Below are 14,019 nucleotides of genomic sequence, written 5' to 3' on the forward strand. Positions count from 1 at the left end.
TTCCAGTTCACCTATTCTCTCCTCTGCCTCTTCAATCTGAGCTGTGGTTGTCTCCACTTTATTTTGCAGCTCATTGATAGCATTTTTTAGCTCCTCCTGGCTGTTCCTTAGTCCCTTCATCTCTGTAGCAATAGATTCTCTGTTATCCTCTATACTGTTTTCAAGCCCAGCGATTAATTTTATGACTATTATTCTAAATTCACTTTCTGTTATATTGTTTAAATAGTTTTTGATCAGTTCGTTAGCTGTCGCTATTTCCTGGAGATTCTTTTGAGGGAAATTCTTCCGTTTCGTCATTTTGGATAGTCCCTGGAGTGGTGCAGAATTGCAGGGCACTTCCCCTGTGCTGTCTTGAATAACTTGCGTTGGTGGGCGGGGCCGCAGTCAGTTCTGATGTCTGCCCCCAGCCCACCGCTGGGGCCACAGTCAGACTGGTGTGTGCCTTCTCTTTCCCTCTCCTAGAGGTGGGATTCATTGTTGGGTGGCGTGGCCCATCTGGGCTACTTGCACACTGCCAGGCTTGTGGTGCTGGGGATCTGGCGTATTTGCTGGGGTGGATCGGCAAGTTGCACAGGGGCGGGAGGGGCAGGCTCAGCTCGCTTTTCCTTTGGTGATCCGCTTCGGGAGGGGCCCCTCTTCCGTGGGCCTCTCATCTACGCCTGGCTCCGGAGAATCCGTTCTGCTAGTCTTCTGGCAGTGTTCTGGGTTATTTAGGCAGGTGTGGGTGGAATCTAAGTGATCAGCAGGACGCGGTGAGCCCAGCATCCTCCTACCTGGCCATCTTCCTCCGAAAAAAAAAAAAAAGCCACATCTTCTTTATCCAGTCATCCATCAATGGACATTTGGGCTCTTTCCATACTTTGGCTGTTGTTGACAGTGCTGCTACAGACATTGAGGTGCCTGTGCCCCTTTGAAACAGCACACCTGTATCCCTTGGACAAATGCCTCATAGTGCAATTGCTGGGTTGTAGGGTAGTTTTATTTTTAGCTTTTTGAGGAACCTACATACTGTTTTCCAGAGTGGCTTCACCAGCTTGCATTCCCATTACTCATTTTTTTTTAATGAACTTGAATGTTTTATTATTAAACTATTCATCTTCCTGCAAGGCTGTTGCTTTGCTACATAAAAATAGCACCAGCAAGTACAGTATGTTGTAAAATTAAGATAGTATTGTTCTTTATCTGACATTCTGCAACTAACAGACCTTTCTCCACTGCCAGTTACTTCCAATGGACAGATCATTTAAGTATTTTGACCCCAATCCAAGGACAGATGTAAGCAAGTTATAATATTCTCTAAGGCTTAATATGACAGTGTTATCCTTCAATTACATAATTTTTATAACTAGTTTTTAACCATAGATAATTTCAGGATTCTGAATATTATAACTGGAGCCCAGCCTAAAAATCATATGGTGTTACAAAAAGATACATATTGTGTTTATCTGCAATCATTAGAAAGTTAAGGGGTGTGGGGGAGCCTGGGTGACTCAGTCGGTTAAGCTTCTGACTTCGGCTCAGGTCATGATCTCGCACTCTGTGAGTTCCAGCCCTGCATTTGGCTCTGTGCTGACAGCTCAGAGCCTGGAGCCTACTTCAGATTCTGTGTCTCCCTCTTTTTCTGTCCCTCCACCGCTCATACTCTGTCTCTCTCTCTAAAAAATAAATAAACATTAAAGAAAATTAAAAAAAAAAGTTAAGGGGTGTTTTCTTTCATTAGTATTGTTGCAAGTAGTTTCTTTTTGCACTGGTATTGCTAAAAGTTGCTATTTTAAATCCTCTGTGCACTGCCAATTTAAGAAAAATGTGCTAGATTAAGTTGTTTCATACTAGTTTATCTACGGGTTCCATTTTCACTGGTCAATATGCTCATATGCTTCTCACTCATTAATTCACCCAGTTCTGAAGGATTACTGAGTGTCATCTTGATCAGCCAGCCATCTTCCTAACAGGATCTGATGACAAGTCCTGGACTTTTTGCAAGAGCTTTGTTAATTTCAGTTACTTGTCCTGATGGAGGAGAAGAGAGTTCACTAGCAGCTTTCACACTTTCCAAAGCACCAAACTCCTCTTGTTTGGCCAATTTTGTCCCAACTTCAGGCAGACTACAGTAAATGCTTCCTGTGCAAAATGCTGATTCCCACTGTTCCAATACCATTTTCTGTTGTTATCCACTCATGTTTGTGAGTTTTCGCACCGAGAGCAGAGCAGTGCCGGTGTGCAGCATCTGGAAGGCACCCACCCCCAGGGCCACAGCCTGCAGGCTTCAGGCCGCAGTCCTCACGCTCCGCACTGCTCATAGTGCCAAGTTCCCAGAGGGGCAGGGGTCGCGGTCTTACCCATTTTTAATTCTCTTTTTTATTTCAGTGTCTGTAACAGAGTAAAGATAAAATGTTTGTTGAGTGAATAAAGAATGAAAATATGCTATACTCATATAGTGGTTTCACATTTTAGTCTTAGTTGATTCTTGTAGTAACCCTGAGTTTATAGATTAGACTCAGAGAGGTAATGTGAGCCACCCGAGGGCACACAGCAGAAGAATGGTATAGGTAGGACTTGAACAGGGGACTCCTGATAATCATAATCCTCTACCTCCAGACCTTATGCTATATTCATGACATCCCAATTTATGGATGCATTCAAATTCATTACTGCATTGTTTTCTCTGGCCAAGCTTGTCAACTCCATATATACCACCCACACATAACTTCCAAATTAAAAAAAAAAAGTATAAAAAGTTATTAAGAGGTAAAATTTAGCACTGTTTAATTGCCACCATATTTAATCTTTTTCTGCTGATTTTAAATGTGATCTTAGTAAGTCCTGGCTAGAAATATCTCACCTAGGGAGTAATTGAGAATGATAGATAAAGAGAAATCCTTTCTGTTGTTTTAAATCAGGTTGTCATTTAAGTTCCTGAGTGGAGCAGGTTTTGCAAGCTGCCCAGCTAATGTTTAACGATGTTGGCTACAAAAGAAAACCCATAATTGACCGTCCATCCTTAACTTTCTGTGCTGGAAAAAAACCGTCTGTGCCCTAAATTTAATAAAAAGTAACCTCATGTCAATACAATAACAATCAGCATGTAGTTGGCTTTCATGCTGCTATGCCCTTTTAATGTGGAGGTAAGAGGAATTGACTCCTATTTATTTAACACCCACTGTGAGTTGGGAGCCAGATGCACGACATTTGTTTTCTCTTTAATCTTTGCAACAACAAAATGAAGTTGGTATTGTGGCCTCATTTTATAAGTGAAAAATGCTGAGGCTCTGAGGGTTGAGTATATTGGCTAAGGTCTTACATGAGTGGCCAATGCCAGGATTCAAACACTGGTCTTCACTCCCAAAATGTGTTTTCTCTGTTACTTCTGTGCTGCCTCCCTGGATACTGCTCGATGCTAAATGCCAACCACAGTTTTAGAATGGGTGGTAGACAGACTAATGTCCTCCCAAAGATGTCCATATCCTAATCCCTGGAACCTGTGAATTTTAATTTACCAGGCAAAATTTGTAGGTTGATTAAATTAATGGTCTTGAGATGGGAAGATGCACCTGGATTATCTGGGTGGGCCCAATGTAATCACAAGGTCCTTGTAAGGAAAGAGGCAGGCATGACAGTCGAGATGAGAGTCAGAGAGATTTGAAGAAGCTTGGCTGCTGGCTTTGAAGATGGAGGAGGGGCCATAAGCCAAGGAATGAAGGTGGCCTCTAGACACTGGAAAAGGCAAAGAAACAGATTCTCTACTAGAGTCTCCAGAAGGAACACAGCACTGCTGACATCTTAAATTTAGACCAGTGATACCTATTTCAGACGTCTGACGTCCACAACTATAAGGTAATAATTTTGTATTATTCTAAGCTACTTGGTTTGTGTTAATTTATAATAGGAGTAGGAAACTAATATGGAAAGGCAGAACAGTTATGCAATACAAAAATTATCTTGACACTTTAAAGGAGCAAATTAATTTTTTTCTTTAAATAGTCTATATCTTGATTAGGAATCCTTGTGGCTGTTAAATTAAAATATGTTTGTACTATAAGGGTCTTAGTATGATAGGGGGCGCCTGGGTGGCTCAGCTGGTTAAGCATCAAACTCTTGATTTTGGTTCAGGTCATGATCTCACGGTTGTAAGATTGAGCCCCACATCAGGTTTGTGCTGACCGTGTAGCCTGTTTAAGATTTTCTCTCCCTCTCTCTCTCTGCCCCTCCCTGGCTTGTGCTCTTTCTTTCTCTTTCTCTCTCTTTAAAGAAATAAAAAAAGAACCTTAGTACAATAGGAGAAACCAACATTGTCAAGCCTCTTCTATAGAAGTGGCAATAACAGACAAGGTAGGTTGCATTAAAATTCAGAGTATCAATAAAATAAAATAAAATAAAATAAAATAAAATAAAATAAAATAAAATTCAGAGTATCGAAATAATTTGCTAATCTATTATTTTCTCTACCATCGTGGGCATTATCTATTGCCATCTTAATTTACAATAGTTATTACATTCATTCATCATTCATTTAACAATGATCAGGTGCCTTATATGCAGCAATCATACTACAGCAATCTGTACTCATACAGATATATGTGCTGGGATATAGGTAAGTGGGTAGATAAACACACAAATTCGGTAGTGCTCTGAGTTCTGACAGGCAGATTTTCATTTTCAGGGTTAATTCACTTACCATCTCTGAATTAGTTGGATGTATTAATGTTTAAAAGTTTATCAGGTATCTGATTACAAGAGAATATAAATAATTCAATACAGAAAATTACCCCTATAGAGTTGATAGAAGTGGCAGGTAATATAAATTCAATATAATATAAATGAGGAATTTCAATTTTATACTAAGTTGCTTTGATGATTAATCTTTTTTTCAAGAAAAGAATTAAAACTCCTGCCAGAGAAAGAACCCTCTGACATCTATTAGATCTTATAAAAGTTTGATTTATTTCTTTGCTATCAGAGTTCATTTTGAAAGTTAGGAGAATATCTTGATGTTAAGTGATATGAAAAATCATTCATGCAATATAACAACTCAGTTGAAATTCAAAGTCTCAGTCAAATTGCAGAGCTGCTCACTTATCAGTAGACTTGTTTAGCCGGGGACTAAAGGGTTGGTCCTGCTGGTTATGAGGTGCTGTTTAGGGCCTAGATTAGTGGAAAATTTCATTTATATCTGACTTTGGCTTAAGAGTGCTATTCTGAGTTCAGTAATGTAGGTGATCTCTCTGAGCCTCTTTCTTCCTATTAAATGAGAAGGACATGTTTTCTGAATTGTCTTCAACTGCTAAAATGGTATTTGATCCCAAATGAGTAAACTATAGTTCAGCTGGGATTTCCCACCACCATCCCCATCCCAAGGTAGTTTTAATAAAAGTAGCAGTTAATTATCAATTAATAACATACTCAATCTAGTTGATGTATATCGATGGGGCACCTCCATACTTAAGGACTTTGCTACCTGAGGTTGAGGAGTATGAATGAATATAAGACACAGAGAATGCACCCAGTTTTTGTTTGAATTATGAAATGCTTGACAGCTTGGTAAGCAACTGTGCCTTTCTGATCATTAGAAAAATTTTCCTTTTCTCTGGATATATGAAGTCCCATGCCAGGGCACTTGTGTTTCAGCTCCCTCTGGTCTCCTTTGTTGGGTGACTTGGGGCAGTGTGCAACCTCATCAACCACACTTAGCAATCATGGTAAGATCATCCCCACGTTATAATCTAGTTGGGGGAAACAGCACAGCACATCTATTCTGTATTCAGTTCTTATGAGTTACTTCTAATGGGTGCATTGCTAGTTCAGTTTAGATCAAATCAGTAGAACTAGGATATTTTCATTCTTAACAACTCTTGTGAGGAAACCACCATATGGCTGTTTGCAAACTGTTTTGTCTTGTCAAGTTTGTTTTTAAATATTCAAAGTGCTTATGAATTTTACAAGCCTTGCATACAAAAGGGAGGTTGCTAAATCTCATCCACTCATTTAGGAAACATGTTTTAAGAACTGTTGCCAGGCACTGGGAGAACAGCAGTTGATGGTAAACAAGACAGCCACCATTTCTGCCCACACAGAGAAATAGTCTGGTGGGAAAATGTGGTAAAATAGAAACACTCCAGATCCTGAAAGAGTCTTGTTGTTTGCTAATATTAGGGACTTAGTGAGCAGGAGGAGTTGGGGCAAGATGGTTGCCAAGAAAAACCTTCCCATTTGAAAAAAAGAACAGGTGTGGGACTGTGGGTGTGCAGATGTGCGGACCATGGTACTTAGGTTTTCTATTCTGACTTTGAGAGGAAGAGAAGCTGAAGGCTTCCCTGGGAAGAAATTGGATGGGCAGTTAGAGAATGCCAGGGGTACTTAGGAGAATTAAGAAGGCTAATGAGTTGGTCTTTCTGAGATGACATAAGCGGGTAGTTGAGACTTCAGGGGCCAAAGCATTGTGAGAGCTGTGTGCGAGCGTGCAACCTGGACTATTCTGAAATCGAAGTAAGAAAAAGAAATATCTATGGCTGTCTTTTGCTTAGAAAAAGAACAAGAGATTGAAAAAAACTTCATTTAGTGCAAGAAATATTATTTTTTTAACATTTATTTATTTTTGAGAGAGTGAGAGCACGAGTTGGGGAGGGGCAGAGGGTGGGGGGTTCACAGAATCCAAAGCTGGCTGGAGGCTCTGAGCTGTCAGCACAGAGCCAGACGTGGGGCTTGAACTCACGGATCACGAGATCATGACCTGAGCCAAAGTCTGACACTTAACTGAACCACCCAGTTGCCCCAAAATATTCTTAATATATTTAAGTATTTCTATTTATTTTGATCATTCTCCAGTCTATGCCATTATGTTTCCCCCAAAATTTATGCATAAACCTTGAAAATATTCAAATCCTTTGACCCCACAATTATACATCCAGGACTTTAACCTAAAATCATCAGGTATGTATACAAGAATGTACATTACCTGGAATTTGTTAGAAATGCACATTCTGAGGCTCTTCTGAACCACAACTAATGCATAGACTCTGGGTTTGGGGCCTAGAAACCTGTGTTTTCCAAGTGTTGCCAGGGATTCTGATGCAATCTGATGTTGGAGAACAGTTATGATAGATACCCCAATTTTTCTGCACATTAGCCTCATCTGGGAAGTTTTTAAAACTGCTGGTGCTCTGAGCAACACTCTAGTGTAGTCCCACTCTCTAATGGTGGGACCCAGGAATCAGTATTTTAAAATCTCCCAGGTGATTCCAATGTGCAACCAAGTTAAAGAACCCACCACCTCATGGGCTGGATTAGCTCTCTTTTTCTAGGCCTCCTGTGCTATCTTGTATTTCTCTTCTGTAACACTCATGAGCACAAGGAATCTGCTTTATGTCACAAGGACCTGCTACACCCTGGCACCACTGACTGGTGACAGAATGAATCCAACTGCGCTTTGATTAGAGGGTGTGTTAGAAGGATTAACTTAAAAATACTAATACCAAAGGATTTCAACATGGTGTTATCCAAAATATAATTGGGGCAATCTCATATTAGTTCATGATGAAGGAAGATGGTCCTTTACATAGATGGAGGTTTAAAAGTGTAGGAACAACCCCCCAGAACCACCCCTCACCCAGGTACATGAGCCACATCAAAATCACAGTCAGTCTTTGTCTCTTTTCTTTCAGCCATTCTTTCTCTCGTGTTTTTTCAGACACAGGTGGACTGTGTGTGTGTGTGTGTGTATTACAAAACAGGTGAACTCCAAGTCGCCAAATGTTTAAAATCTCAAGTCGAACACATTATTTGTCATTTTTCAGTGGCTGTTCCACTCCGGACAGACTTAATACCCAGAGGTCCTATCGCCTTTTACCATCAAGATCTATTTTTAAAAAAGTACCAGCTGGGGCGCCTGGGTGGCGCAGTCGGTTAGGCGTCCGACTTCAGCCAGGTCACGATCTCGCGGTCCGTGAGTTCGAGCCCCGCGTCAGGCTCTGGGCTGATGGCTCAGAGCCTGGAGCCTGTTTCCGATTCTGTGTCTCCCTCTCTCTCTGCCCCTCCCCCATTCATGCTCTGTCTCTCTCTGTCCCAAAAATAAATAAACGTTGAAAAAAAAAAAAAAATTAAAAAAGTACCAGCTGATGACTTTGGTTACGTTTTCATTTGACTTAGAATGTCATTTGGAATTGAGGGATAAGATCCATGAAATGAAAATATGGATATTAAAATAGAGCAGAAAATGGATTATTTAGTCCTGCCAAAAATGCATCTGTTTAGAGTAAAACGTAATAGAATGTTCTTTGGAAAAATTATCCAGGGGAAGAAACCCAAAAAGTAGCTTTTTTACCCTTGCTTTGCAATTCTTTCTTTGGCCTAGCATTCCATAAATAGATGGAGGAGACTAAAAGGTTAATCTGTAGTAATTCATCTTAAAATGTTATAATATGCTTTGCTAGTTTTGAAATATTTCTGCTATGTAAAGAATTTAAAAATAAAAGTATTTATTTTTGACGTACTTGCCTTCTCAAGGTATTTTTACTGGAGGTGTGTGTACCCTTGTGTATACACATGGGCACATATGAATGAACATGATGACATTCCTGTTATTTCTAGGTCTCTGGAAAAATAAATCTGATATATAAATTTTTAAAGTATATTAGTTGCCTCTGTTATATAAATAAATCACATTCATTCTTCCATCCTTCATCCAATTAGTCATTTCTTTCAACATTATGTAGCCATATACCAGGCCCTATGGTAGGCCTGAGGTATGTGACCTGGTCCCTATCCTTGTATTGCTGTGTAGTGACGTCAACACCTGCAAAAATCATCTACAACATTCTTTTGCTTCTGGGATTTTGAGTCATTGCTGACTTGATGTGTGTATGTCTTATTTTTGATACCATATTATTATGGATACTGTTATTATTATCTTGATACCATTATCATATATTATTTTTATTGAAAAATTTTTCTTATTTTTAATGTTTATTCATTTTAGAGACAGAGAGACCGAGTGTAAGCAGGGGAGGGGCAGAGAGAGAGGGAGACACACAATCTGAAGCAGGCTCCAGGCTCCAAGCTGTCAGCACAGAGCCAGCCACGGGCTCAAACCATGAACTGTGAGATCAAGACCTGAGCTGAAGTCGGACGCTTAACTGACTGAGCCACTCAGGTGCCCCTATAATATGTTGTTTTTGATACCATTTTTTCCTGCCACTCTTAGATGAAATTTCTAAGCAAGCTATCTTCCAATCTTATTTCAGAACAATTAGACATTCCAGAATCAGTTGGTGATTCTATAGTAACACAAACTGTGTGTTCTGCAAAATGTCTCCTTGGAGAGAACAAATGTTACACTATATAATTCATGGGTTTAAAACCTTCATAGTGCCTTAGGATTTACCTCCATTAAAAGAGCAGCTCAAGGAAATTTAAAATTAATAGATGCTATCTGGTTTGCCTATTGTTATTTTTGAGGCCCGTTACAGAAGAGAAATTATGCAAATGGCTGTCAGGCTGCTGCTACTGCACTCACACTGGGAATGCATTATAATTTGTTTCTCAGAAACAGTTATCTGGAGCAGATTGAGCTCTCAGCCATTTTCAGGGCCATGTCCCTTCCTGCAGATGCTCCACTTGGAACCAATAAGTACTGTTAGAGGGTTGAGGTAGGAGGTGGGGAGGTGGGGAAGGAAGGGAGGAAAAATTACTAGGAAGGGTCCATAATTCCATAATCTGGAAGGGTCAGGGGCACATTCCTGGTAAAGATGTTTTAGCCAGTCCTCCTGAGCAGGCTGTCAATGACCTTTGAGACTGTATCCTGCTGACATTCTATATCCTCAGTCCAACTATATGATGCTATAATTATAGAAGATGCTGTATGTGAGCATCTATTATGTGCACTGTGGGTGATACAAGAACACAGAACGCATTATCCTTATTCTTAAAATTCTTTTTTTTTTTTTAATTTTTTTTTTTAACATTTTTTTTTTTTATTTATTTTTTTGGGACAGAGAGAGACAGAGCATGAACGGGGGAGGGGCAGAGAGAGAGGGAGACACAGAATCGGAAACAGGCTCCAGGCTCCGAGCCATCAGCCCAGAGCCCGACGCGGGGCTCGAACTCACGGACCGCGAGATCGTGACCTGGCTGAAGTCGGATGCTTAACCGACTGCGCCACCCAGGCGCCCATTCTTAAAATTCTTAATGACAGTAAATGGAAATACAAAAGGTTGCAATGAGTAGCAGAGGTGGGGTCTTCATTCTCTAAACCATGCTCTTATATCTGCATATCTGAGTGCTGTTGTTGGCAGATTTCCTTCCTGCCTGTCTACACTAATCCTTTTCACTTCTTCCTCAGAACCATACCTAAATTTGCCTACTCCAGGAAGCACTCCCCCTGGAGTCTTGGTTCTGGGTTGAATGGACTCTTCCTCAGAAGTTATGGATGCAGCTAATCCAAAGTTATTTGGCTCTTGCTGTCTGCTGCTTCGCAAGATTCAGCTTATTTCACATGGGCTCTCATGCTCCCTCGGCTGACCAGAAAAGAAGCTCCCTGCAGGCAGGTGGGCCCTGCCTTCCAGTTCCTAGCTCCTCCTCTGTCCTCTTAGCCTGGTGCTCTGCACACAGGGCATGCAGGGCATGCTCCTGAATGCTGTTGAAAGTCACTTTTCTTTCCTTGGGAATTCAGGTCAGAAACTCATGGGTGCATCCCCTGGGTGCTTCTGCCACTTATAAAAGTGAACCTGCTACAGACTTTCTTAGTCCTTGACTTAGAAGAAGATGGGTAGTTTGATTGTGCCATGTCTGAAATGAAGGGGCAATGCAACCTAAAAATTGGGGGAATATAAAATTAGAGCTATTACATGATGTGCACATGGGGCCCGGGATTCTGCTGCTTCTGCTGTTTTGATTCTGCTGCTTGTGCTGGTGGGAGACACTAAATAGATTAGGTTCGCTACCAATTAGCATCATGTTAATCTTGGCTAGCAGGGAAGCAAAGCCACCAAGGATTTGGTAGATTTATCAGTCCCTCCCCCAATAGCTGTCTGAGGCTAACACCACTTGGAACCTGGGTCAGAAAATAGTCCTCTGCTGACGATGTGTCATACATTCTGGTCCATGTGCTCCTCAAAGGCACCATTTTCTGGGCATGAAGTGTTCTGCAGCTTTTTGGAGGAGTAAGAATGCAATCTCGGATAAGCCGGATTCAGAAAATAGGTCATCGGTGTGAGTTGCAATTATTTTCCTTCCAGCTTTCTTTTCTGTGCTTGGTTTAGATCGCTTTTCTGCAAAGGGCAGGCGCAGCTGCCTTGACTGGTGTGCAATAGAGGTGGGTGACCACAGCCACTCTAGCCTCAGGCCCTTGTGAGGCACACCCAGATTCCTAGGTCCGCATGGCTAGCATCTGCCTTTTGTTGGGGCTGTTAAAGTCCCATTAAAGGAGTGAAAAAATACCCTCCTCGAGTATTGACTTTTCACACACACACACACACACACACACACACACACACACACACACACACAGCTTAGTTCATAGCCACTTGATTTGCCACCTGCAGTTTATAATAGAATGGGACGTGTGGGATTATAAACCACTTTATTCTGCACAGAACTTCTCAGCTTGAGGCCAAATTGAAGGGCATTAGTCATCAGTAATTTGCAGTTATTTTTAATGTATTTCACTCAGAGAGGTTTAAGGCAGCTAACGCTAAGATAAATTTCCCCATGCTTTGGTGAGGAAGTGAAAAATCTGATCATTTAGTTAATCGTTTGTCATAGCTGTGGTTATGTATTGTTCCTAAGTGAGTGCAACGTCCTGACTGATTTGTGATTTGGTAACATGACAATCTGAATGATATTAGATAAATTCAATTATGCCACGATTCTTCCCTCTCTCCCCAATATTTGTATAGGTTTAAGGTTTAAAAGTCATAATACATTAGAGAAGGGAACCTAGAGATGAACTCCGAGATCATGGGAATTACCAAGGGAGCCCTGGCCAATGCCAGTTCCTGCCCCGCCCCAACATTCAGTGTCAGCAGCCTTGGGTTTGAGCAAGTACCCTGAGTGGTGCGTGGAGCAAACTTTGAGAAACAGTGATTAATTCAACCACCTCATTCTTCAGATGAGGAGGGAAGAACAAAGAACTGAAGAGATTTAAGATTTTGCCCAGGGGCCCCTGGGTGGCTCAGTCAATTAGGCCACTGACTCTTGATTTTGGCTCAGGTCACGATTTTGAGGTTAGTGAGATCGTGCCCTGAGTCAGGCTCTGTGCTGACAGTCTGGAGCCTGCTTGGATTCTCTCTCCCGTTCTCCCTGCCCCTCCCCCACGTGCACAAACACTCTCTCTAAATAAATAAATTAAATAAACTTAAGAAAAAAATATTTTGCCCAGATCCCAGATATATAAGGTCTCCTGCTTTCCAGTTCAGTGCACGCCTCACCAGCCAAGACAGAAATCCCTTGCTTCCCCAGCTCTGGAATTAGCGTAGCACTGCGTGGTTCTCAGCCCCTTCCGCAGTAGCGGAGATCCGGTTCCCTTCACTGGCACGCGCAGTGGGGAGGGAGACCTTCCGGCGAGCATTGCCGCTGCTTCCTGGCCTCCGGGTCGTCCTCGTGGGAGGCCTCATGTAGGGTCCCTCCCTGCTCCCTCGCTCCAGCAGGGCCACCTGCCCAGCTGGAGGTCCAAGAGATTCAACAGCTCAGAAGGACACAAACCAACTTTTTACTTTTTTTTTTTTTTTTCTGCGGCTTGTGACTCCCTAGGAAGGGCCCCGCTCTGCTCAGGGGCCCCTCACAAAGCTCACCTCCTTCCTCAGGCAGCGCCTCCTCACTCCTGTCCCAACCGCAATTTTTGTACCCCTGCTGGCGACGCCTCGGGGAACCCCAGCCCAATCCCGCACGCTCAGCCAGCCTCCTCGGGCTCCGCTGTGAGCATGGTGGTTCCAGAAGTTTCCTCGAAGGCCAAGGTACGCCAGCGGAGCCTTTAAAGGTGGGAAGGAGCTGGAGAATGTTTCCCACCCGGGAATAGTAAGGTGCCTTAGGTGGGAAGGAACGCGGAGCACTGGGCCGGCTGCAAGATGGCAGGTTGCGGGCGAGAGATGAGCAGAAGGTGTGGCCCCAAAGGGAGAGGGGCCTTTCTCGCCAGGGTGGGAGGAGACTGGATCCTGTTCTGGTTGCAATGGCATTTTATGCAACTTTGAAAAAAGAGCCCTCTCGTAGCTGTGTGGAGAGCAGACTGTGAGGGGCAGGGGGCAGAACTGAGGCCGGGGACAGGAAGGGAGCCCGGGGCTATGCGCCAGGGGAGACGAGAGTAGCCTGGACACCCGGAGGAGGTGGCGGGGCTGCAGGGAGCGCCCTGGTGGAGGTGCCTGGCCGGGGTGATGAGCGGTCAGTTTTCTCATTTGCCCCAAAGGCTCTGTGGGGGCCTGCGGTGGCCCTGGTGATAGTGGTGGTGGTTGTGGCAGATATCCAGATTCAGGAATTTATTTTTAGAGTAGAGCTGACAGGACTTACTAATTGTCCGCAAGGAGTGCTAATTGATTACTTACATCACATGTGAAATAATTGGAACTTGTTAGGAAAAGAAATCTTGTAAATCTGAAAGATTTTCTTCCCATCCATACATAGCCTTAAAATGATCAAATCATATAGTTTTCCATTTTGATCCACGATGTAGCTTGTTGACTGTCTTAATCAGTTTGGGCGATTACAACAGTATATCATAGACTGGGTGGCATAGACAACAGAAATTTATTTCTCATCGTTCTGAAGGCTGGGAAATCCAGATGGGGGTTCCAGAACAGCTGAGAGTCCAGGCCCTGGTCTGCTTTGTCCTCACATGGTGGCGATAGAGCAATCATCTCTCTAGTGTCTCTTTTTATAAGGGTATGAACGCCATTCATGAAGTCTCCACCCTCATGACCTAATCACTTCCCAAAGCCCTCACCTTGCAATACCGTCATACTGGGGGTTAGGGCTTCAACGTAGGAATTTTGGGATCATACCGATAGGTGAAAAGGTCTTATTTACCTGCCTAAAAAT

At 42.6% G+C, this 14,019-nt stretch overlaps 1 protein-coding gene and 1 pseudogene across 5 annotated transcripts in view; one reads left to right on the plus strand and one right to left on the minus strand.

Moving 5' to 3' along the window:
• Window positions 1-14,019, plus strand: part of MYO3B (myosin IIIB) — a 482,588-nt gene that overhangs the window by 56,668 nt on the left and 411,901 nt on the right. The window contains exon 1 of one of the 5 annotated variants that reach the window (XR_015255300.1): window positions 10,927-11,202. The exons of 3 other annotated variants lie outside the window; for them this stretch is intronic. Coding sequence is in view for 1 of the 2 variants with exons in the window: in XM_086718867.1 (XP_086574993.1) it covers window positions 11,126-11,202 (77 nt within the window). In the remaining variant the exon portion in view is untranslated. Of the gene's footprint in view, window positions 1-10,926; window positions 11,203-14,019 lie in introns of those variants that run through there. One more of the 5 variants, XM_086718867.1, reaches the window with a different exon arrangement.
• Window positions 1,835-4,471, minus strand: LOC147578525 (glycine cleavage system H protein, mitochondrial pseudogene; annotated as a pseudogene).

This window comes from Puma concolor, chromosome C1 (assembly GCF_028749965.1).
Source record: "Puma concolor isolate L17-30 chromosome C1, mPumCon1.1.hap2, whole genome shotgun sequence".
Lineage (NCBI taxonomy): Eukaryota > Metazoa > Chordata > Mammalia > Carnivora > Felidae > Puma > Puma concolor.